The sequence below is a fragment of the Artemia franciscana genome, chromosome 4 (assembly GCF_032884065.1).
Source record: "Artemia franciscana chromosome 4, ASM3288406v1, whole genome shotgun sequence".
NCBI classification, from domain to species: domain Eukaryota; kingdom Metazoa; phylum Arthropoda; class Branchiopoda; order Anostraca; family Artemiidae; genus Artemia; species Artemia franciscana.
The window spans coordinates 26,578,872-26,602,298 of NC_088866.1; the positions used below are offsets into that span (position 1 = coordinate 26,578,872).

Sequence of the window (23,427 nt, forward strand, 5' to 3'; positions counted from 1 at the left end):
ATCCATCCATCCACAGACAGACAACTTATTTTTATATATATAGATATATATATATATATATATATATATATATATATATATATATATATATATATTGACTTCGTAGCCAGTTGAATTTTATCTTCTTTAATTGTTGGAATTTTCCGCTAGCAGTGGGGTAATTTTCCAGGGAGAACACGCCTAGAACCAACCTAGTAAGAAAAAACCACGGCCTATTGTAGCCAAAAATCAAACACGTATTTAAAAAAAAGCCATTTGTAGCTGATTCAGGAATGGTAACAATTATTTTGATTAGTCTAAATAGTAAAAATGTATTTCAAAAACAAACTTATGGGAATTTCGAAAAATAGCCTGAAACCCCTAAAAATTGCCCTGGATTGAAACGAAAAGTACATAATTGAAATGGCCATCGCCAAAACAACATGTAGGAAACTTACAGTCCCTTGGCTTCAATTAAATAAAAAAAAAACAAGTTTTTTCAACTGGAAGTAAGGAGGGACATTAAAACTTAAAACGGACAGAAATTACTCTGTATATAGCCATCGCCAAAAGCAACGTGCAGGAAACTTACAGTCTCTTGGCTTCAATTAAATAAAAAAACAAGTTTTTTTAACTGGAAGTGAGAAGGGGCATTAAAACTTAAAACGAACAGAAATTACTCAGCATATGAAAGGGGCTTTTCCTCCTCAACGCCCCGCTCTTTACGCTAAAGTTTGACTCTTTCAAGAGAAATTTGTGTTCATTTTCATACAAATGTAGTGACTGCATTTATTCTGAGTGATTCAAAAAATTCAAAATTGTTCACGAAACTTCATAGGTGACCCATTTGATTTGAAAGTTCTAGTACTGTTTTTAGGAACCTTTGGTGATTTATTAATGTACTTGTCTGGCATGCCATACCAGCAGAGGATCTTCAATAAAGCTTTTCTGTCAGCTGAATCAAATGCCTTTTCAACAGGCCCGAACAGTCCTGTTCATTTTTAAGATTTATTTATTCATCTATAATTACACCAGTTCCTTTTCATTATTCATTTGGAGTTGTTATATCTCAACGTATTCTTTAGCAATATTTTTTAATTGTTTGAACCATTTTATGCTTTTGATTTTAAATTATTTTACCTTCTTTTCAATTTGTCGACACGTCTTTTGTAGCTGGCTTTTTCTTTTTTCGTTTATTTTGGCTCTAGAAATTAACTTCGGCCATTCTGAACTTGTGATAGACAAATTACAAATCATAAATAACGACATTAACAAATTATTAAAAATACATTTTCTTTTTTAAATATTTTAGATAGTTTTGTAAATGGCTTTTGTGGTATTAACGTCAAACTATTTTACTTTCTTTTCAATTTGTTGGCACGTTTTTTGTTGTTGCTCGCTTTTTCTTTTTTCGTTTATTTTGGCTCCAGAAATTGACTTCGGCCCTTCTGACCTTGTGATAGACAAATTATAAATCACAAATACCGAAACTAATGAATTATTAAATATACCATGAGAAAAGTGATGTTATTCTATAAGAAAATACATTGGTTAGGGATAAATGCCACCATCAAATCCAGGGACCTTCATGAGCTCTGCATCATATTTTTTTTTTTTTTTTTTTTTTTTTTTACTTTTCTCTATGTTTTCTTTTTTAAATATTTTAGGTAATTTTGTAAATGGCTTTTTTGGTTTTAATGTCAAACTATTTTACCTTCTTTTCAATTTGTTGACACGCTCTTTTTGTTGTTGGCTTTTTCTTTTTTCGTTTATTTTGGCTCCAGAAATTGACTTCGGCCCTACTGACATTACGATAGACAAATTAAAACTCACAAATAATAAACTTTTAAATATATCTTGAGAAAAGTGATATCTTCCTATTAGAAAATACATTGATTTTGGGATAAATGCCACCATCAAATCCAGGGACCTTCATGAGTTCTGCATCATATTTTTTTTTTTTATTCTTTTTTACTTTTCTTTATATATTTTCTTTTTTCAAATATTTTAGATACTTTTGTAAATGGTTTATGAGGTTTTAATGTCAAATTATTTTACCTTCTTATCAATTCGTTGGCACGTTTTTTTTTGTTGTTGCTGCCATTGTCTTTTTTTTATTTTTCTTTATATGTTTACCTTTTTAAATATTTTAGATAGTTTTGTAAATGGCTATTGTGGTTTTAATGAAGACAGGGGACAAACTTTATAAAAATAAAACAATTGAAAACCTAAATATAAAACTTGCATTAGAACCAGCCTTTCTTTTTCAGCTGTTCATATTTTAGTCTATTGACTTTGACACTGTTGACTATATCTTCTGCAGTTTTGTTCTGTCCATAGTAGTCAACAAATTCACCATCAGGATTGACTAAGTACATAATAATGGTATGGTCAACCTAAAATTAAAAGAACAAATTAGTTGTTACCTGCTCATTGTCTGCTTTTTTACATGTGCGGTTTACATTCAATGCATAAGAAATGTGCGGTACGGAAGACACGGAAATAAAAACATGTTTTACCCCTTGGGCCCATCTTAGGTCCATTAATGACAAAAAAGTAGTTTTTATAATTTTTCTTTCAATGGTTTCAAAAGTAGCAAATTTCTAGGGCAGTGTCACTTTTCGTCCGTATTTTCACACTGAACCGTAAAAACAAGTAAGCAAAACTAGTTAGTTAGGTTTTTAATGGATTTTTCAAACGTAAAAATTCAGACACTAACAATCTATTCATTCCCAAAGACAATCGTACTTTCAAAGAAAATCTATGCTATTTTAAGTATTTTGGTGTCAAAGACTTTTAGCTTAATTTTGCTAATTTCCCGTCCGCGTTTCTTTTCTCTTTTTTTTAATTTGGCTCCCACTAATACCAAAACTGCATAACTGCATATGGAGGTCTTTTTCATTACGACCTGAATCCCCGATTTCCCCAATTCTTTATAATACATATATATGCTTGTGTAAGTTTCCACTACTTTAGCACCTAGACTGTAAATTCTAGTAGTCTAACATCTCTTGGAGAAAGTTTCGTTAAGAGAAGGCACTTGTCTAATAAGCTTCAAGCGACTCTCAGCGATTTCAATATGGGTTAGGTGTCAAAGAGGCCACAAGCATGAGGGGAATAATACAAGATGATCAATAAACGATGTCTCCTATGTGAACTAAATGTCCTCCATGCTTTATCCTCCTCCCGTTAACTCGGCAGACTTCCTGCCTCACATCTCAGCCCAGAACCGCCATTCGATAACTTGTAGTTGTACTTCCGTATTATCGAAGGAGCAACAATACTCCATGACTACTGAAACCCCCTCCCTCTCCTTCTACATCATATATACAGTTTCTTTATATATACTATTACTACTACAACTAAATACTCACTGCAGCACGAAGCCGCCTGAGGCCAGCACAACTTGGCATGCTCTTCCTCCATCCCAATCTATTCAAAGCCTCCCTCTTTACACCCTCCCAAGAAGTTCCCATTTCCTTTAAATCTTTCTTTATGAAATCTTCCCACCCCAGACGAGGACGACCTGATTTCAGTTTAACTCTAGACGGTTGGCCGAAAAGGACAATCTTCGGCAATCTGTCATTTTTCATCCGCAAAACGTACCCTAACCATCTCAAACTTTCTTTCATTACAGTCCTAGAACGCTTTCTAGGGCTGTAATGAAAGAAAGGTTGAGATTGAACCACACTTTTTGTACAACCTACTGTTTGAAATACGTTCAGTCAGCCGGGTTGCCAGAACAATCTGTAGACAATTTCTCTGGAAAACATCGAGTAAATTTTAATCCACTTTTCAGAGCGCCCATGCTTCAGAGCCATATTTAACATCCCACATCACTGTACCTTCCAATATTCTACTCTTGGTTTGCAGACTTATCTTCCTACTCATCCAAACTTTTTTTAATTGTGAAAAAATACTCTGAGCCTTGGCTATTCTACTTTCAACATCTTCACTGCCTCCACCGTCTTTACAAATAATACTACCAAGGTAAGTGAAGCTGTCCACCTGGTCAGTCTTTTAGTTAAAACGTCACCTTTTCATCTTAACTTATTCCTAGGCTTAGTGACTAAGTCTTCCTAACATTAGTTTTCAAACCTATTCTAGTACCCTGAACCCGCAAGGCATCTAAAAGTTCATTCATTTTGCTCACACTTTCATCAAGAATGCTTAAATCATCAGCCAAGTCTAAGTCAAGGAGAGTTCCCCCCCCCTCATTTGAATCCGTGTTCTCCCATTGCCTTCCCTGTGCTCCTACAGACAAAGTCCATCAAAATGATCCAAATAAACGGGGATAGAACACAGAATCGCTTAACTCCTGACTTAATACAAAACCAGCTACTAACCTCATTTCCTACCTTAACCGCACCAGTATTATTCTCGTATAGAGTACTAGTCACTTTAATGTATTTGTCTGGTATACCATATAAGGACAAGACCTTTGCTAAAGCTCATTTATCAATAGAATCGAACGCTTGCTCATAATCTAAAAAACTGAGGACCAAAGGTTTTTGACAACTAAGGCACTTCTCAATTATTAATCTAAGAGTAAAAGTTCGGTCGACGCATCCTCTACCTTATCCAAAACCGCACTGTTCTTCTCTTGAAACTTTGTCTACAGCATCTCTCAGCCTAAAAAGTACCATATTACTAAGTAATTTGCTACCTACAGAAACCAGACTAATGCCTCGATAGTTAAGACACTCACTCTTATCACCTTTCTTATACAGTGGTTTAATTAAGGTTTTCCTAAAATCGTTAGGTACTTCCTTTTTTTCAAAAAATCATATTCATGATCTTCAGTAACTTATTTCTAGCCACCTTATTAGTATAGTAGCCACCATATTTAAGAAATTCATTTACCAAATTATCAGTACCCAGAGCCTTATTATTTTTTAGTCGCTTTAGTACTGTCACTAATGCTTCCTCACAAAACAAATCTTGTTTCACATCCAAGGTGTCACAAACTTTTTCATTTTCCTCTATATCTTTACCTGCAACTGTATCTCGGTTTAGCAAACTCTCAAAATGTCCGCCCATCTCTCTTAAACTCTTTCCTTATCACTAATTGTAGCCCCGTCTCTATCTTTATCTGGGGGAAGTCCAGATTGATTACTGCCTCTCAACTTGTTAACATGCCAGTACAATATTTTGCTATATATATATATATATATATATATATATATATATATATATATATATATATATATATATATATATAAAATATGTTTTCTTTTTAAAATTGGAGCTACTTTTTGCAACAATAGAGGTATGAACACAACTTGGTCCTAAGAATACTTACAAAAGAATAATCGGGTATCAATTTAATTTTCTTGAATTGGAGCCTTAAAGATATTTAAAAAATACATCCTTACAAAAGCGGAAATAATTTCATAAAAAAGGATATAGCCTTCTTAGCCTCGTCTTATCTCTTGTTGAATACAACCCAATCCTATAGTTTTTACAAATGATCAAGCATTTACGAAAACACAAAAAGGAGTATCGGAAAAAAACATAACAAGAAGAGATTCTTATGATAAATTGACGAAGTACAGTACGTCTGTATTCAGTGATTTCCAAAGGACGAAGGTCAGCATGGCCTAAGCCTCATACAATTATACAAATTTACAATCTGTATTATTGATTCATTGCCTAATTTTTATGAAACATGTTATTAAAAATATATTACAGAAAACTACAGCGGATCAAAAATGTCGACTGAATGTTCAAACTTACATTGGCTCAAAATTTACATTGCAAAAAAAAATATGGATTGACAGCTTAATATACTGATATCTATTCTATAAAGTTTCAACAAATTTTGATTGACTAGACTTAAAAAGTGAAAACATCTAAAATGTATCTTGTTTTCAGGTGCAAATTATGTTTTGGTCTCCAGAAGGCTCGGGGAGGGGGCGTCTGCCCTATTCATGTTAATTTCTGCTCGTTTTGAGTTTGACTATTTTTAAATATTGAGTTTGACTCATTTTGAGTTATCTTGTTTTAATTTCTACTTGTTTTGGGGTACTTTATTTTTTTATGGTGATTTGTGGTAGTTTTGTGCTTGGAAAATTATTTGACTTTGTTCCTGCTCTTTTTTGGTTTACTGTAGCTCTTTACTTTTCTCTGATAAACTTATTTTGTACAAAAAAAAAATTCAAATTAATTTTACTAATTAACATATAATTTAACTATCTCAATAAAAAAAACAATAGATCTAAAGTTTTATCATTGTTATTTACATTAGTATTATACGTCACTTACTCGCACTATCCTGATCTGTCATACTTGCTTTACTTTTTGCATTTCAAAGTTTTTAGGGAAATAGTAATATTTTGCGTCACCGACTTTACTTTAAATATTTTTCTAGTTCCAACCAACATTCCCCTAGCCTCCATTATTACTGCTTTGATAGTATTTGCCACCTTCCCCTGGAAAACTTTTTTAGGGCGACCAACCCATTTAACTTGTGGATACTTACAATATAATCGTCTTCATCATCCCTCGGTCCTGCTGAATAGTAGACGCGATAGGCCCGACATGCCTCTTTAACCTTGTCAGTTGGACCAGTCAGTCCAATCAACTTCGGGCTAAACTCTTTGACATATTTGGCTACAGCGTCAACACTGTCCCTGTCTGGATCGACAGTGATGAATAAAGGTTGTAATTTCTTTTCACCGGGAGTCTCGTCTGAAAAATTAGTTCCAAAAGTTCAGTTTTGTTAGTTTTTGAGGTTTTAGATCATAAGGCTTTGATTGAAACTTTGATTATGTTGAGTCTTGAATAACCTTGTAAATTCACAAGGGTATTTATTAAAATAAGAAACGGGGCTGTCGCTCCTTGCGGCACCTTAAACCTCTGTTCGTTGGATTTTTAGAGATAGATAACTTCATTTATTTTATTATTATTATTTCATATTGCTTGGCTCTATATTTATAATGAATTTTTCTTCTTTTTTATATGTGTAAAGACTGAATTTCTTAAATTCGTTCTATTTAAATTTTTCAGTTGGCTGTAAAAGGGTATGTATTTTCAAGGTAGTTGTAGGGTAGTGTCACCTCTTTTTCTTTTATTTTTGAATTGCTCCAGGCCTCTGGAGTTCCATGGAGCCCCCGGGGGCCAGCAAAAGTGCCTGTTTACGCGTTTTTTCTTCTTATGTATACATTATTAATGTCCGACTTGACACAATGTACAGCCTCCTGGATATTAAAGCTCTCCGATAAAAAGGTCACCCATGTTATTCATAATTTTCTTTACTAGAATAACAGTTAAGGAGAATATCTATTCCCAGTATTAAGTCCCTAATAAATTTTCCACCAAAATTAAAAAATTTAAGGTTTGGAAAATTAACAAGTGGAAAATTTTAATTTTTTGAATGAATGAAATAAAACATCCAGTAATAAACATGGTTCACGATAAAAATTTGAAGGTTTATTACGTAAAGCTCCCATAGCAACTTACAATGCAAAAACATTATGGTGGATCAGATAAAAAAAAAAAAAAGCATAGTGCCTCGCCCTTTCCTTAATACACGGTTTCAAGTGCACTTGCCCAATTACCTCCCCACCTCCCACTATCCTTTTTGAGCAGTAGGCTGCCTCAAAGTTTTAAATCGATCACAATAATGCTATCCGAGTTTTTTGTGGTGTTGCGAACCAGGAGTCTTTGAGGTCTCTGTATAGAGATTTACAAAAAATAATGCCTGCAGCTGGATTATGCGATTTTTATACGTTGATTTTTATATATAAGTATTACAGTGAGAGCCTTCCTGATTGTTTTACAAGAATATTTTGTGAGAGGTCTGATGTTCACCACCACATTACTCGGATACGAGGAAATACTGAGGTTCCTCGATTAGTTTCAAGTAGGTCTTCTTTTTCACTTATTTACAGAGCTTCAAAACTTTGGAATAAACTGAGTATAGATATCAAGGAAATAGGTAGGTTTGGCCAGTTTAAGTCTGATTTACGTGTGGAGTTGCTCGGTAGGTATACTTTTGAAACAGGTTAGCTAAAATAAATTTTCTATAGGTTATTCATTTGTAATATTTATGTATTTTTTGTTTGTTATTTTTTGTTGTCTTGGATTCACGCAAGGTAATGTATTGTTTATGTTTTTTTATTGTTGTTGATTTCGGAATATGGTCTCATTCTCCATATCTTCTCATTTCCATATTCTCTCTTTATTTTCCTTGAATTTAGCACAGCCTCGCAAGATTCGCTTATGTTGTGCTATTGATTAAGAAATGTTTATTTCTAATAAAATTGTTCTACAAGCCATTCCCAAGATATAGCAAACAATTTGACAGATCGGGTGGACATAGAGTAATTTGATTTACACATGTACGCGCGTCTTTTCCGGCACAAACCCTCGCGGAACTCTGACAATCGTTACCTGGTGAACACTCCCTAAAAGCTTCTACCTGTTTGAAGAGCCAAGACAAAAGCCTTTCCTTCAACTCATCTATGAGCAAAGGATAGTCTATATAAATTAGGACGATTGCCCCTGGAGCTGTGGGGATGAAGTCGACAATAGAGGCATACTTTTCAACCTTTTTGAGGATTCTGAACAAAACGGCTATTCTAAAATTTGGATTTGGTATCATTGCAGATTATGGGGAGCCCTAGTGGTAGAAAAGGGTGAACAGGGAAGTTAGTTGCCCTCCAATCACTACAGTCCCACAAAAGGGACACTGGACATTTCAACTATCCATCGAATGAGCCCCCTCCCGATTTTTTATGATAGCCCCATCAATACAAAGCAGTCGACAAAAAAAGCCTTTGGCCCTTTTCTGATCCTTTGATATGCGTCGTCTTTTTTGAACTTTGACTTCTGAACTGGGGTTCGTTTAGCCCGACTTTTGGTTCATTTTTTAAGGCGAGCGATGCCAAATTTTTTTTTTGTAAATTAGGTTCCTCTTCCCCTAAAATAACGGTTGTGTGTTTCGAACTGAATAGAAGCAAGGAAGTTTTTTAGCCCTTTCCCAGGTTCCTTCGTCTCCTCCCTTTTCCACAACAAGATATGTGATCCTATTAACCCTGAGAACGATCCCTTAAACATTTGAGCGACTTAAGACCCAGAATGCTATTTATATAACCTATAAACCCTACCAGCAAACAATTGCATTTTGCATAATGCAAAGCCCGTGCTCCAGATGTTCCCCGGGAACACGTGGGGAACATCTCATCCCCGGAGTAATATTTATTGGAATTTTGACAATTTTAAACAGAACGGCTATCTCAGAATTTTGGTTCCATATTATACGACCACATGAGGATGGCTGGTTGCCCTCTATTCACCTTCGACTCTTACAAAGTGTACTAGAACATCGAATCAATGGCCTCCCTCCAAAGTTTCAACAACTACCTTTCGGGCCTTTAGTATATAAAAAAAAAATACACTAAAGCCATATGGTTAACTTAGGTACACTAAAGGCTTAACTTAGGTAGAGCATAGAGCAATCGTAAAATAAGAAATTGAATACTGATGAAGACGCTTACCCAAGATATCTGTGACTTTGATCATTTTCTCAATTTCATCTGGACATATATCAGGGCAGTGTGTAAATCCAAAATATATCATTAGCCACTGACCCAAAAAGTCAGAATTTGTGCGTGGCTTTCCTGTATGATCAATCAAGTCAAAGTCACCACCTATGGCTGCTTTTCCAAGTTGTCGTTTTCTTTCTCTTTGCAAAGCTGGAAAAATTGAAGAAAGTAACATATGAAATCGAGAATTTTGGAAATAGTGTAAATATATGGACGAATAAAAAAAAGAATATGATGACAAAGCAACAATAACAAAAAAAACACAAGAGAAGCACCAATAACCAACAAAAAATTGCATTAAATGATTGCGAGGGGATATACACTCACAAGCCATATCTGAGAGTTTCCTATGCCGTATCTCTTACTTTGAAGTTATATCGTAATGTCTTAATCACTAACAAGAAACATGGTATCTTTTCCAAGGTCGATGATGAAGGACCATTGTCATTGTGAAAAGAAGAATTTGAATGTAAGTTTTCTTTAGTTTTTCCTTTTGTTTTTGTATGTGTATTTCTTTTTTTCTTGCTTTGTTCCTATTCTCGTCTGTTTTTCTTTTAAGCTAACTTCTTTCACCTTCTTTATTTTCCCAGTGATAAAGGCTTCCATATGTAAAGGTCAAATATTTGAATTTTCGTTAGTTCAAAAAAAGGTTTTCCTTTTTAGAGAAGTTTCACTCTCTAATTAGAAGTTACTCATTTCTAAACATATTCATTTTATTTTTAAGATGAACAAGAAATTTATAAAATTTAAAATAATTTATTTGGATTCTTGTTAAATTACCATTCCTAAGAATATGAAAAAGAATGAAGAAGAAAGGCAAGAATGGTCATTGAAAGTAAAGTTAAGTTTAGCCTGAGCATGCCTATTATATTTTTTTTCGGTTGCGAAAATATTTGCATAAGCATATCTGGATATTTTCGCTAGTATTGGCAACAGTACATAGACCCTAAAAGTAGCCTAACAGAGATCTCATAAATTCTCTTTTATCACTCAAGCAGCTTTAACAGCAAAGTTTACTAACAAATACGACCTTGTTGCCAAGACTCATGGAAGTGTTGAATGAACTGTGACCAGTGTGTCAAAGGTACATCGTTTGCAACTATTCCCCGCATTCATGGTTGCACAGCAGCACTTCTGCCATGGTGGGACTAGTTTCGAAGTCATGTTGGATTATATACCGCGTCCAAGATAATTTAATAAATAAATAAATGGATTTTATTCATCATATCCTTCATGTCGGAAAAGATTTCGAATTTATCTTTTAACTATCTCGAGCTGTAGACCCCTGAACGAAGACTATGAAATCTACAGTCTTGCTGTGCAACACAAGGGTAGACAGGAGAAATTATAGCCTTCCTGCCTCTCTTTTATAAAAGAGTTCAACGAAAATAAGACAGTTATCCAAAATTTTTAAATTTTAAAAAACTAAAATGTAACATTTCGACATCAGGATTTTCTACATTATATCAAAAAATATAAAAGAGGAATAAGAACCTTTGGTTATGTTATTGAAAAGATTATATAAGTTTGAAAATGCATTGATTTTTTTCTGGTTTATTCCTAAGCCTGTGGCGCCAGGAGCACTTAAATACCATATTTGCCACTAGTCTTTTACATTATATCCCGTACAATCTCACCTCATCTTTTGTTGGTGGTACTAACCTTTAAAAAAAACTACTAGCATAAAGTCTTAAGTTCCACAAGTGTGAAAGGTTCTGTGGCGAACCATCATCAATTTAAGCTTCGATAGAGTACCACTCATTTGAAATATCCATGCATTAAAAGGAATATTTAATAATGAGTGATATAAAATAAAACACAGTAAATTTTGGTATCAGTTTCGAGCGAAACAACTACAAAATCTTACGACCATGCTTGGCTCTGGCTAATTTGTTTTTGGTAAAATGAATTAAGCAAAGTTACACTGAGAAACCCATTGCTTGTAGTGCCGAGGCGATATTGGATTTAGGAATACACGGTATTAAATAACAAAAAAGAATAAGGATAAGGATTTTAATTTATACAGGCATCCAAAGATATTCAATACATTCCTATTTAGTTAAAGGCGACATAGCCAGGAATATTTGAACAGACAAGGAATCACTATAAAAACATTTTTTGTCCTCCTGGACCTGTCTGTAGTCTTTTAATATCCGACAACCACGATTTTCTGATATTTTTGTTTTGACCAATTTTTGTCAACGCTTATCGTTCCTAAAAACCCAAATATTAAGAGTTGTGTTGGTTCCCAAAGACAACTATACCTTAAAATTGAAGCTAAACCTTCTTAAGGTGTTTGGTGCAATATTTTTATCTTGTTTTATTTTCTTCTTCTTCTTCTGATTTTTCACCCACGCTCGTTTTGTTTCAAATTTGGCACCAGCTTTTAACAAAAACCGCATAACTGCAAATAGAGCTCTTCTTCATTGAAAATTGAATTGACGATTTTTCCTCATCTCTGAAGGTATGTATGATTGAGTAAATTTCCACTTAAGCAATTAAAGCAATCACATTTCATTTTCACTCTTTGGTACTTTAAGCACAAAAATATATCTTATTTTAACCATCACTATCCTAGCGATAAAATCATAATCCCACGAAGCACTTGACGCAAGTAAGACTAGACTAGAAGCATCTATGAAAACTCAATATCATAGAAACCTTTTGAATGGGATATAGTAAAATTTGTTGGTAAATTCCTAGAATGTTTGGTTAATTAATCTGATGAACATAGACTACCATTTGATTTGGCACGATGCAAAGTTTTCCAAAAATAGTAAACAGATCAATGGAATCAGAGTCCATTGACGTTTTAGACAGAAATAAATAATTTCCAAGACCATTCTATCTAAGCATGACGGATCAAAAAAAAAAAACACTAAGCAAAACGAGGTAAATCACAACCAGTTAAAAAAAAGAGGAAAATGCACATATTTCTATTACATATTTCTGACAATTTGACTGCAGAACGTGTTTTACATCTACTCATACCTGAAAACCGCGATTTTTTTACATATATATTTCGGTTGAGACCACTGCTCTGCCACCCTCATCCAAAAAGAAGAATAGAAGTACAAATAAAAGTTCAAAGCACAATACAAAAGGACAAACCTCAAAAAGGTGCATCTTAGTTTTCTTTTTTATGTTTTGTCTTTTATATTATCCTACAGATTGTATCTACGTTGATATATTTATACGTATTTTATCCACATGATGCATTATTGAATCAAAACTCATATTTTTATAATACTGTCACATTAACCAGAAGGAAAATACATGTCATGTAAATATACTGGCTTCAAAACGATAAGACAATCTGTAAAAATGGCAAAAAAGAACAAAAATTAAGTATTAACATGCAGGATCAATAATTATATTAGCAAAGTAATATATAGAAACGCAAGGTAGACTATTTGTCCCTGGAAAAACTCCATTGTCTGAATAAGAGAGAAAACTATTTATTTGTAATATTCTTTATTATAACATATTTTATTTCTCTTATAACACAAGGTAGACTATTTGACCCTGGAAAAACTCCATTGTCTGAATAATCGAGAAAACTATTCATTTATAATGTTCTTTATTATAACATATTATATTTCTCTTATATTTTGATTCTACCATAATAACTATAATTAAATAATAAATATATATCGTATAAATTATATTGAAATACATAGAATTATACACTAAATCCTATCGTGATGCTTATTTATAATAATTACCTAAAAGCCATATAAAGTATATATCATTAAGCCACTAACTCTTAAGCCACAAAGCAATTAAATTTAATAGAAATGGAACCTTTAAAGCCAGTGAAAAGAACACAGTGAAAAAAAAACGAAAAAAAAATAGAAGTCACTAAAAATGAACTTACAGGAAACCCTCCCCCAAACACGTAAGGGTGACTACAACCACGCTAGGAGGCAGAGACAGTTTTTGGCAGTCAGCAGATTCATAAAAATAAAAAGGCACAAAATTAAACAGCACACAAATCAAGGGAGTACAAATGTCTCCCCTCCCACTGGAATCTCCCACTGGTATCAAAACCCCAATGAGATAAAATTCCTCATATTAGATAGCAGAGCAGTCCAGATTCTGATGCAGGGATGATGAAGATTTAAGTTTCGTTATGAAAATCACATTCAAACTCCTTAACTTCATAAGTTAACAGAACTGAAGCTATGTTATTCAATAACAAGACAATCAATGTAGAAAGATATCATGAAGACGATTGAGGTTTAAAACAGAGCAAATGGTTAAATATACGCAAAAGAATTTGAAAGGAGAAACAAACCATTGGTTTCAACTGTAATTTTATAGGCCTTTATCATAAAGAAGAGTGACAGGCTTAACAAAACAAATTACTACCATACCAAAACAACAGAACTGAAATTAACATAATTCTTGAAATTAACATAATGCCAGATTTGCCTCTCACTCACTTGGACTATCTGTCTAGTTTTTTCCTACAATTAGCCATGGCTTGATGCCCACAACTACTTGATTTTAATTCAAAATCAATGGACAGACTTTCTATATGCTTCAAAACATCCAGAGTAAAAACAAAAAAAAAAGAAAACACATGACTTTTTTTAGTTTCTACTCACCCAATTCTTTTTCTCTTTTCACATAGAGCATAAAGCCAAGTAGACCACCTCCTATGGCAGCAGTGGCAGCCAGTGTTTTCCAAGTGACCGGACTCTTTTTCTCTGGCTTTCCTCCGCGACCCTTTGGTAAATCTAGTGTAGGTGGGATACTGTAATATCGTAATACTTCTATTGCTGAGCAGTATTTGATGACTGAAAAAAGTAAAGAAATTTGAAGAATTCTTTGCAATGAAAAAAAAATGTCAAAACAGGATGGTTAATATTGACGGACTCATCAGAAACTTGAAACAACTTATTATAGATAAAACACAGTTTCCAAAAAATGTAGATATTTTTTAGATTCGACCATACCAATAATACATGGACAAAGGAATAGGGGAACTTAACCTACCTAAACCGGTCACCATTACACTTGAGCCTTTTTTGCAGCAAAGATTACTCTGTCTAGGATTATTTACTTTGGAAAAATCTTCTGAAACATCCTTACACACAAACCAGAAAGGTCAATCTAAAACCCCCTCCACCATACTTAGAATAAATCAATAAGTTGTGACCTTAAATATTTGCCTTTTCATAGTCAGATGACTTTTAAGAAAAATTCTCTTATACCTCATTGGATTGGATTTATACCCACCTATCCTTCCCCTTTAGGGGAAAACCTATATGCAAACGCAATAATGTTTTCCCCATATTCTATTATTGCTCCCAATAGAAATCAAAAGGAGCAATTTCTGACATCTATAAAAGATTTTTAAACTTGTAGGGGAGACAAGTACGAAATAGAGTCACAAAAAATATACATTTTTAGCCAGATTTTTCTAAATCATTTCTGGATAGAGTCACCTCAACTTCTCCTTCCCTTTGTGCAGGTCAGCAATGTTCTTATCTTTACAAATTTTGATAAGACCAAAACAATCTGCACTTAAAGTTTCAACAAAGCAAATTTCGCAGGATGGGAAAGTCAGGGTAAAAAATGAAACACCCAAAATTATATTTTTTTTGCCTGAATTTTCAAAGTTATATCAGAGTAGAGGGCAACCCCAACTGTCCCTCCCTACGATCAGGTAAATAATTTTCTTATCTTCACAAATTTTGAGAGAACTGAAACAATTTGCACCTAAAGTTCCAACGAAGCAATTTTTGCAGGATGGGAAGTCAGGGTAAACAATTAGACACCCAAAACCATATATTATTTTGCCTTAATTTGAAATCATTTCTGAATAGAGGGAGACCTTAACTTCTCCCTCCCTACAATCAGATAAGTTATGTTCTTATCTTCACAAATTTTGATAAGACAAAAACAATTTGCACTTAAAGTTTCAAATAAGTAACTTTTTGCAGGATGGGAAAGCCAGGGTATAAGTTGAAACACCCAATTATATAATTTTTGCCTGAGTTTTCGAAATCATTTCTGAATAGAGGGCCACCCCAACTTCCCCTTCCCTCTGTGCAGGTAAGAAATGTTCTTATTTTTACAAATAATGACAAGATCAAAAAAGAATTTGCACTTAAAGTTTCAACTATGTAATGACTTCAGAATGGGACACCAGAAATTATATATTTCTTTGCTGAATTTTCAAAATCATTGCTGAATAGAGGGCCGCCCAAACTTCTCCATCCCTACAAGCAGGTAAGTGATGTTCCTACCTTCACAAATTTTGATAAGACCAAAATAATTTGCACTTAAAGTTTCAACTAAGTAATTTTTGCAGAATGGGAAAGTCAGGGTGAAAAATTAAACAAACAAAAATATATATTTTTTGCCTGAATTTTCAAATGATTTCTGGCTAGATGGCCACCCCAACCTCTCCCTCCCTACGAGCAAGTACGTAATGTTCTTACCTTCAAAATTTTGATAAGACCAAAACAATTTGCACTTAAAGCTTTAACGAAGAAATTTTGGCAGAATAAGAAAGTCAGAGTAAAAACTGAAATATAAAAAATTATGTATTTTTGCCCAAATTTTTTAGATCATTCCTGAATAGAGGGCCATCTCGACTTTTTCATTTCTACAAGCGGGTAGGTGATGTTCTTGCCTTCATAAATTTTGATAATACTGAAACAATTTGCACTTAAAGTTTCAACTAGGTAATTTTTGCCAAACAGGAAAGTCAGGATAAAAAACAAAACACCCAAAATTATAATTTTTTTTTACTGAAACTTTAGAAATCGTGTCTGAATAGAGGGCCACCCCAACCTCTCCCTCCCTATGAGAGGTAAGTGATGTTCTTGGCTTTACAAATGTTTGATGATACTTAAACAATTTGCATTTAAATTTTCAACTAGACAGCTTTTTTGGGGATGGGAAAGTCAGCACTGATGAATTATTAAGATTTTTGGCTGTTCAATTTGGTGCTCTCATAATAATATGCCAAACCATTTTATAAAGTAGATTATTTGTTCTACAATCAAAGTCTAAACCATTTTTCACACATGTTATTATCTTTGATACCATACACCCAATACAGCCTATTCTATTTTCTCTCTGACATCTAGGGGAAAGTTGTATATGCAGGGACAGATTTTGGAAAAATTCCAAAATGTATGGTTAACTTTAGAGTAGAAAAATGATTTGTGGTTCAAATGAAAGCCCTGGAACTGCTGCATATACTGTGATTTTTCTAGAATTTTTTTGTACGGCTAGAAGAATAAAGGGGGTGTCCCTGCTTATACCATTTGCCTCACTAAGTACCATGGGTGATGTATCTTAGGACACAAGGTGGTATACTCTCTAACATAGTAAAAAGATTCATGTATTGGTAGAAAACTTTGACAATTCATTGTATAAAAATTACATTAAAAATTCGACTTCAAAAGTGAAAATATCTTAGGTACAAGACTAGACTATGAGTCAGTAAACACAAAGTATGATGCTGCTCTGGAAGCTGTACTGGGTGCTAGGATAGAAGGCAACAACTTTTTCAAAATGTCTTCCCTTGGATAAAACATTAATTCTTCTTGGTCTGGGCACTTCTACTTTCTTAGACTGGTCATGCATATGACACTCACTCTGACACTGTTCTCGTTTTTTTCTTGGATAGACCCAGGAAAATACTCTCCTTTGTGAACAAATTTATCAAAATCTGCTGTAGAAACACTGTCTAAGATATCTTCCTCTCTCTCACTTTCATCTTCCAATTCACCTAGTTTCATCAAGTCATCACTGACGTAATTAAGAATGGCCAAACTTGTTCTGGCGTCAGAGCAACTGAAATTGATGTAGAAGATTGTCCAGGCCCACTTGTACTAGGAGTTGCAGGCAGGTTGTATCCGGGTTCAACTGAATCCAAAGCATCAGATTTAGGTCAGTCAGTTACAGCAGAGGTAAGAAAGTACTTTTCTGTAAAGATGTCTGGCTAGTAAGGTCATATCTCTGTCTTTTTGAAGCCCCTCATTATGCTGTTTGGTGTAAAAAATACACAGAGACTCTGGCTAACAAGACATGCAATTTTGGATATCATCATGGTCTTCCCTGGGTTTGACAGCATCCAGTTGTCAATAGCCTTTCTGTATTGACATTTGAAGGGAAAATACATGCAAATGTCCAATCGCTGCAACCTGTGGCTGCAGTGCGGTGGTATTGTTAGTAAAACAATATCATGCTCTTTTGCAAATGAACAACTGCAGAACAGATGGGGGCCTCATGGTTGTCCATTATCAAAAGCTTCAGGCTTTCAAGGGAAGAATGCAAGTAAGTCTTGAGATTTTTTAGATATTCCAGAAACAGTTCTTGATTTACCCATCTGGAAGGCGAGGCTACTCCAGCAGAGTTAGCAGGAGCACCAATCAGCATGTGAGATTACAATTTCTTGTGTGGGAATATCAGGTAGCGGGGAAGGTACTGCCTGCCAGCAGAGATGGTTCCAACCATAGTCACAAGCATGCCCTGCTCAGCTGAGGTTGCTATGCCCACTAGTTTTCTATGCTTCTTGGCAAAAACCTTTGGAGGAACATGAACAGTGGTGACTGAGGTTTCCTGACAGTTGAATATGTTGCTTGCTGTGAATGGAGTTTTCTTTGAAACTAACTGCAATTTGGAGAAAAACTCCTGGACATTGTGCTTGTTAAAGCTTGTGACATGCCCCAAAATTGTTGCCTCTGGGTTGCTAAGCTAAAGCTCTTGGTTTTGAGCCCAAAATCTAGCTAACCAGCCTATGCTGGCTTCTATAGTCTGCCCACCAGTTTGTGAAAGTCTTGTTGTTTGAAATGGCATAGTTGTAAGCAAGGGTTCTAGTGTCTTAACTTGTCAAACCATAATACATTCTGCTAGCTTGTACCAGGTATTGAGAGGGTGATGCTTCTTGTTCAAGTGTAAAACTAGCAGAATATCTGAATTTTTGGGCACCACTGTAATTTGCTTTATCTTCATCACTGAGTTTTAAATACTTTTGGTAGTATCTGTGAAGGGCTGAACACTCTGTGTTTGTCTGACACTGCCCTAATTGATAAGCCAGTCTCCAGGTTTACAAGAGCTGCTTTAGTCATAAAATGCTGGTCAACTTTCTTTTCAACAACTAATTTAGAATATTCCTCCCACTTAGTTCTTGGAAATTATAGCATTTTCTTCTATTCTGGTGTCAAATCCAAAAAAAAAGATGTATAAGCTAATTTTATCATTAGGATACAAGTAAAAACAGATAAGAAAAGACAAAATGTATGGATTGAACTTTAAGAACTCATGTAGGACATGTCCCACTACATACTACTTGTCCCAGTATATACATATGCAACCTCTGCTTGCAAATTGTGTCAAAATTTTTTTACTATTGTATATTTTTCCACAAGATGGCCACATGACATGGCCTGATGTTTTAGCTTTTGTTTGCTATCTTTCACACAATTTCTGTAAACCATAAGAAAATAAAGCACGAAAAACTATTGCCCAAATATTTTTTAGGAGTATAGCCTAGACTTTGAAGTCCAATTTTCTCAAAAATTAAAATAGCAACTAACCAAAATAATAGAACTGTCATGTCTGCCATTGAATGAACTATACTAGGTGGCTTTATTTGATCCTTTCAAGAATAATAGATAGCAGATATGTACCATGTCCCATGTTATACCCTTTCCCTGCCTATACTACTTATCCCTACTATTAGAAATTGCTAAAGCAGCTGAAGGCAAAGGTGACAATTTCCAAGAGTCAGTACATGTCAGAGACTGTTTTTGGAAATATCCCTGTTAGGTCAGGCATTCATCAAGGTGGAGTTTTATCCCTATATTTATTCAAAATATGCATTAATCATGAGTTAACTAATATTGAATCTTCCTGCTTTCTAGAGTGCACCAATATTTTATATATACCTAATGCAGACAATCTCTTGTTGATTGGCAGAACAAGATAAGATCTTATCTACTCAGTTGATCTTGTTTCTTGTCTGTTTTCTAATTTTGGACTAGCTCTGAATATTGATAAATATGACAACCCAGCATTTAATGTAAAGTGACCATCTACTGTTTTTGCATTGCATCTTTTGACATCTCCAATTTAAAACACTAATGTTACTAAGTAACTTGGAATCCATATTTGTAGTACACTGTCAGGGCTCTGTGTAAAAGCTCTTGTCAACAATAAACAAAGTCTTCAAATAACATACAGAAAAATTGTTGCTAATTGTGGTCATTACTCATGTTAAGCACTTGCCTTTCTTTACAGTACCTTCTGTGATCACTCTATTTTATTCATGACTGATATGTATCTTGTGCTCCAGAAGAAGCAACACAAATCAATTCAAGTGATGTACTTTTGTTACCTGAAATATCTACTTTATTTGCCTTGATTTTACTGTAATCAGGACATTTCTAGTAAATATGTTGCTGTGGATGTGTCAGTGTCATTTGAAAGATTAAATCCTGTTTTAGCTGATAACACTGTTTTTCTCTGGATTGTTTCCACCTGCTAATGCAATTGTCTTGTCATTAATGGTTGTGTATTATACTTGTGTATATTGATTTTTCTTTTTTTCTTCCTTGTACTCTGCTTGCATCTTGTAGCAGATTAAAAATCAATCATTATTATTATTGTTTACATAAACTGAAAACAACAACAGACCCAATATACAGCCAGTACTGCAGATTTGATGAAAGTCTGTGTGAGACCAATGTTTATTGAGATGCATTTTCCATATATTTTTTCTACATGTATACAATATTTGTTCAAGGTATGTTAAGGGTTCTGCAAGAGTCAATGCTATGGTTTTCACAATCTTTGATAACCCTAGAAGTACCAAGTACAGTGACACTGAAAATGGAATGTTGGAATATTGGACAACCAAAATGGATTGTTGGTGCTGGAAAGTGATAATTTACATAACCATATATATTTTCAAATTAGGAAAAATTGCAGGCTCAATTTTTAATGTGAAACATCTTCATACACAGTTTTTGGTAGCAGCAGGCAAGAAATAAAGAAAAAAGAAAAGTGAAAGAAAAATTATCAAAAAGTAAGCAAAAGCTAAATAGCACCAAAGAGTAAAGTATCATCAAATTAAAATAATTAGTTTTTTTATTTATTTTTGTGTTACAATATAGTAAAACTAACAAAAATGCAGTACTACTCTAAAAGCAAAATCTTAGAGAAGCCTAACAGTTCAAAAGGACAGTTTTCCATATGATTGTTTCAAATTTTATTGATGCCTGATGATTATGCCATTTTGATGTGTAGTCTGTGATGATTGTATTATCTATTTTAACTAGAGGGAGAGGGGCAGGTTGGCATGTGCCACCCTAGATTTTGATAAATATTTTCATTGAGAAAGTGAAAAAAATAGAAAATCCCCCCTAAATTTGAAAAATAAACTACACCACCTACCCCCCACCCACCCCCATTTGAATTAAAATGGAATAATTGTGAGCATCAAGTCATGGCTAATTGTATAAAAACCCAAGACAGATAGTCCAATTGAGTGAGAAAAAAAGACCTGGCATTAATTCCCCCCCCCCCACTTCATTGAAAATTTTCATGAATTGACATGACTGATACCTTTAGTCAAAAATAGAGTTATCTAAACTTTATCAATTCTGGTTGATTCTAGTTGTAGTGTAGGGAAGTTACATGAGCATTTCAAAATTAAGTTATAACTAAAATGTAGTTATTTAATGATTAGTATTGTACTATCTAATGCCTGGTTATCTTTTTATCTTCTGGATGTCTTACCAAGAAAGTGAATGCAATTTTTGATGGTACTTACATGTTATCCCATTCTGCACTCAAGAAGTTCAATCTGTTCAATACTGGTTTGTGTGTGCAATCTCAGACAATCAGCTCAGCCAGAGTGAGATAAACTACTATGCAGGTATAATTCAATATATAAATTTAGTTAGGTATGGCAGCCTGGTTACTGTAAATCTCTGTTGTATTTTCTTTCCATCATATTTAGATAAATTTTATTATGATAAACCTAACTTTACTTCTGGAGTGTGGTTTTGTATAAAATGTACATACCCTTTCAATAATCAGCTCAAACATCAAATCCTGTGCATTTTTCAAGTTTCATTAAACTAACTCAACTAGCATATGCCTAGATCATCTGATTTCTTAGGGGTTTATCAGGAGCCCAATTGTTTACTATGCTCTTCAAGCAGATTTGAAATGAAATAAGCTATGACAATTAGATTTTTAAGGCAAAACTGGAGAATAATGGTTCTCTAAAAAGACACACATTAAAACAAACAGAGGCTCTTTTAGATTATAAATTTTATGTTCTTTTTTAAGGTTAAACTTATATTTGTGACAATTCATCCCTAGCCCTCTTGATGATCATATATAAAGCCTAGCCATAGAATAAATAGGCTAAGCAATCAAACTGAAAAAAAATATATAGATAAATATTATTTTATAATTACATTAAATCATATTTTCTTCTCTTGTTATTCACATTTAAACTCAATCAAAACAGTATTTTTTTTTTTTTGCCTAAAATCCAGCATAAATGCTTAGGCTGAACTGGATATCTTGAGTCTATACAGAATAACCAATGTACAACAGATCATTCAATAGAAATAGAAACAATGTATGCATGTCCATCAGGGAAGTGGTGCATTGTGGGGAAAGCCTAACAACTAGGGCTATGCTATTCTGATGAATAAGAGTCTAATGGAAAAGAGTAGGCTATAGTATAAAGAGTCAAACACTATGATTTTAAATCTATTTTTGTATACAGCCGAAGATATATAGGTAGAGGGTGATGGTGATGAATTGTCAGAAATGCATCTTTAACCATAAAAAGATCACAAAATTATTATGTTAAAAATGTCTCTCTTTAGGTTCTAGCATATCTCCTTCTGGAGAGCCACTTTCTGAAAATTTATCAAGTTTAAAATTATTCAACTAACCTTTTTCAATATTCAAAACATGACTTTTTAGTAGAACATTTCTAAAATTTATTCCATACAAGAACCTCATTTTTACGGTTTTTAAATAACTGCCTTTTCCCGAAATACAGGGAGCCGTTTAAAAAAAGAAGGTAGCATGCAAAATTTTCTTTCGTCGGCAAACATACTTATTCTAAAACTTTGTCATGTGCAGACACATGTTGTGATACATGAGTAATTGTTCAAGCTCCTTGTAAGGTTTTGGTCTTAAAATAATAACACTCAACCATCTTGCCGGTCAATTATAGTTTCCTGCACTTTTTCAAGCCTGCCATGTGGATACGAATTGTTTTGTCTTGTTTGAATACTACAGGCTGCTGTCCCTTTGGGCGAAAGAATGGACTAGATTCATTAAGAGCATTAATTTGATTTTTGCTAATGATATCATGTAGTATAAATTACAATGCATGTAATGTCTGTAGGAAGGCCCAAAAAACAAAAATTTGCAATTACAGTTATAAATGACAATTTTGACGAACAATACCTAAACCATCAAAGGAGATAAGATATGAAAATTGACAACCTGAACCATCAGTTGCGACAAAACCAATACGGGCAGCTGAAGCAAAGGCCATTTCTAAAGTGTCTGAAGTAATCAAAATCCAAAAAAATGTCAGAAATGAAAATGAACAGCAAAGACATGTGAGGTTAGGAAATAAAAGAAGACGACAATTAGAGCCTATCAAAAATTAAAATGAAGAGCAAAGAAAGACACAGTTATAAGATAAACGAAAACAAGAAATAGAGCATATCGAAAATAAAAATTAAGATCGAAGACACACGCAGTTAAAAGAACAGTGGCGTTGTAATTTTCGTTACCAATAACGTGTGGCACAAAACCAAGTAAATACATAACAAAGATGCTTAAACTCAGTAAATGTTATACATATATCTTTGGGACCCTTCAACGCTGCTTG

The 23,427-nt window shown here is 33.9% G+C and overlaps 1 protein-coding gene across 1 annotated transcript; it reads right to left on the bottom strand.

Annotated features, from left to right (window-relative positions):
* Positions 1–2,136: 2,136 nt before the first annotated feature.
* On the bottom strand, positions 2,137–22,599 carry LOC136026224 (protein SCO1 homolog, mitochondrial-like). The gene is made up of 5 exons (XM_065702561.1): positions 22,472–22,599; positions 14,138–14,329; positions 9,480–9,677; positions 6,461–6,669; positions 2,137–2,375 (listed from the first exon to the last, which is right to left on the bottom strand). The coding sequence occupies exons 1-5, from the start codon at positions 22,539–22,541 to the stop codon at positions 2,226–2,228; spliced, it is 819 nt and encodes a 272-aa protein (XP_065558633.1). The 5' UTR covers positions 22,542–22,599; the 3' UTR covers positions 2,137–2,225.
* Positions 22,600–23,427: the final 828 nt, after the last annotated feature.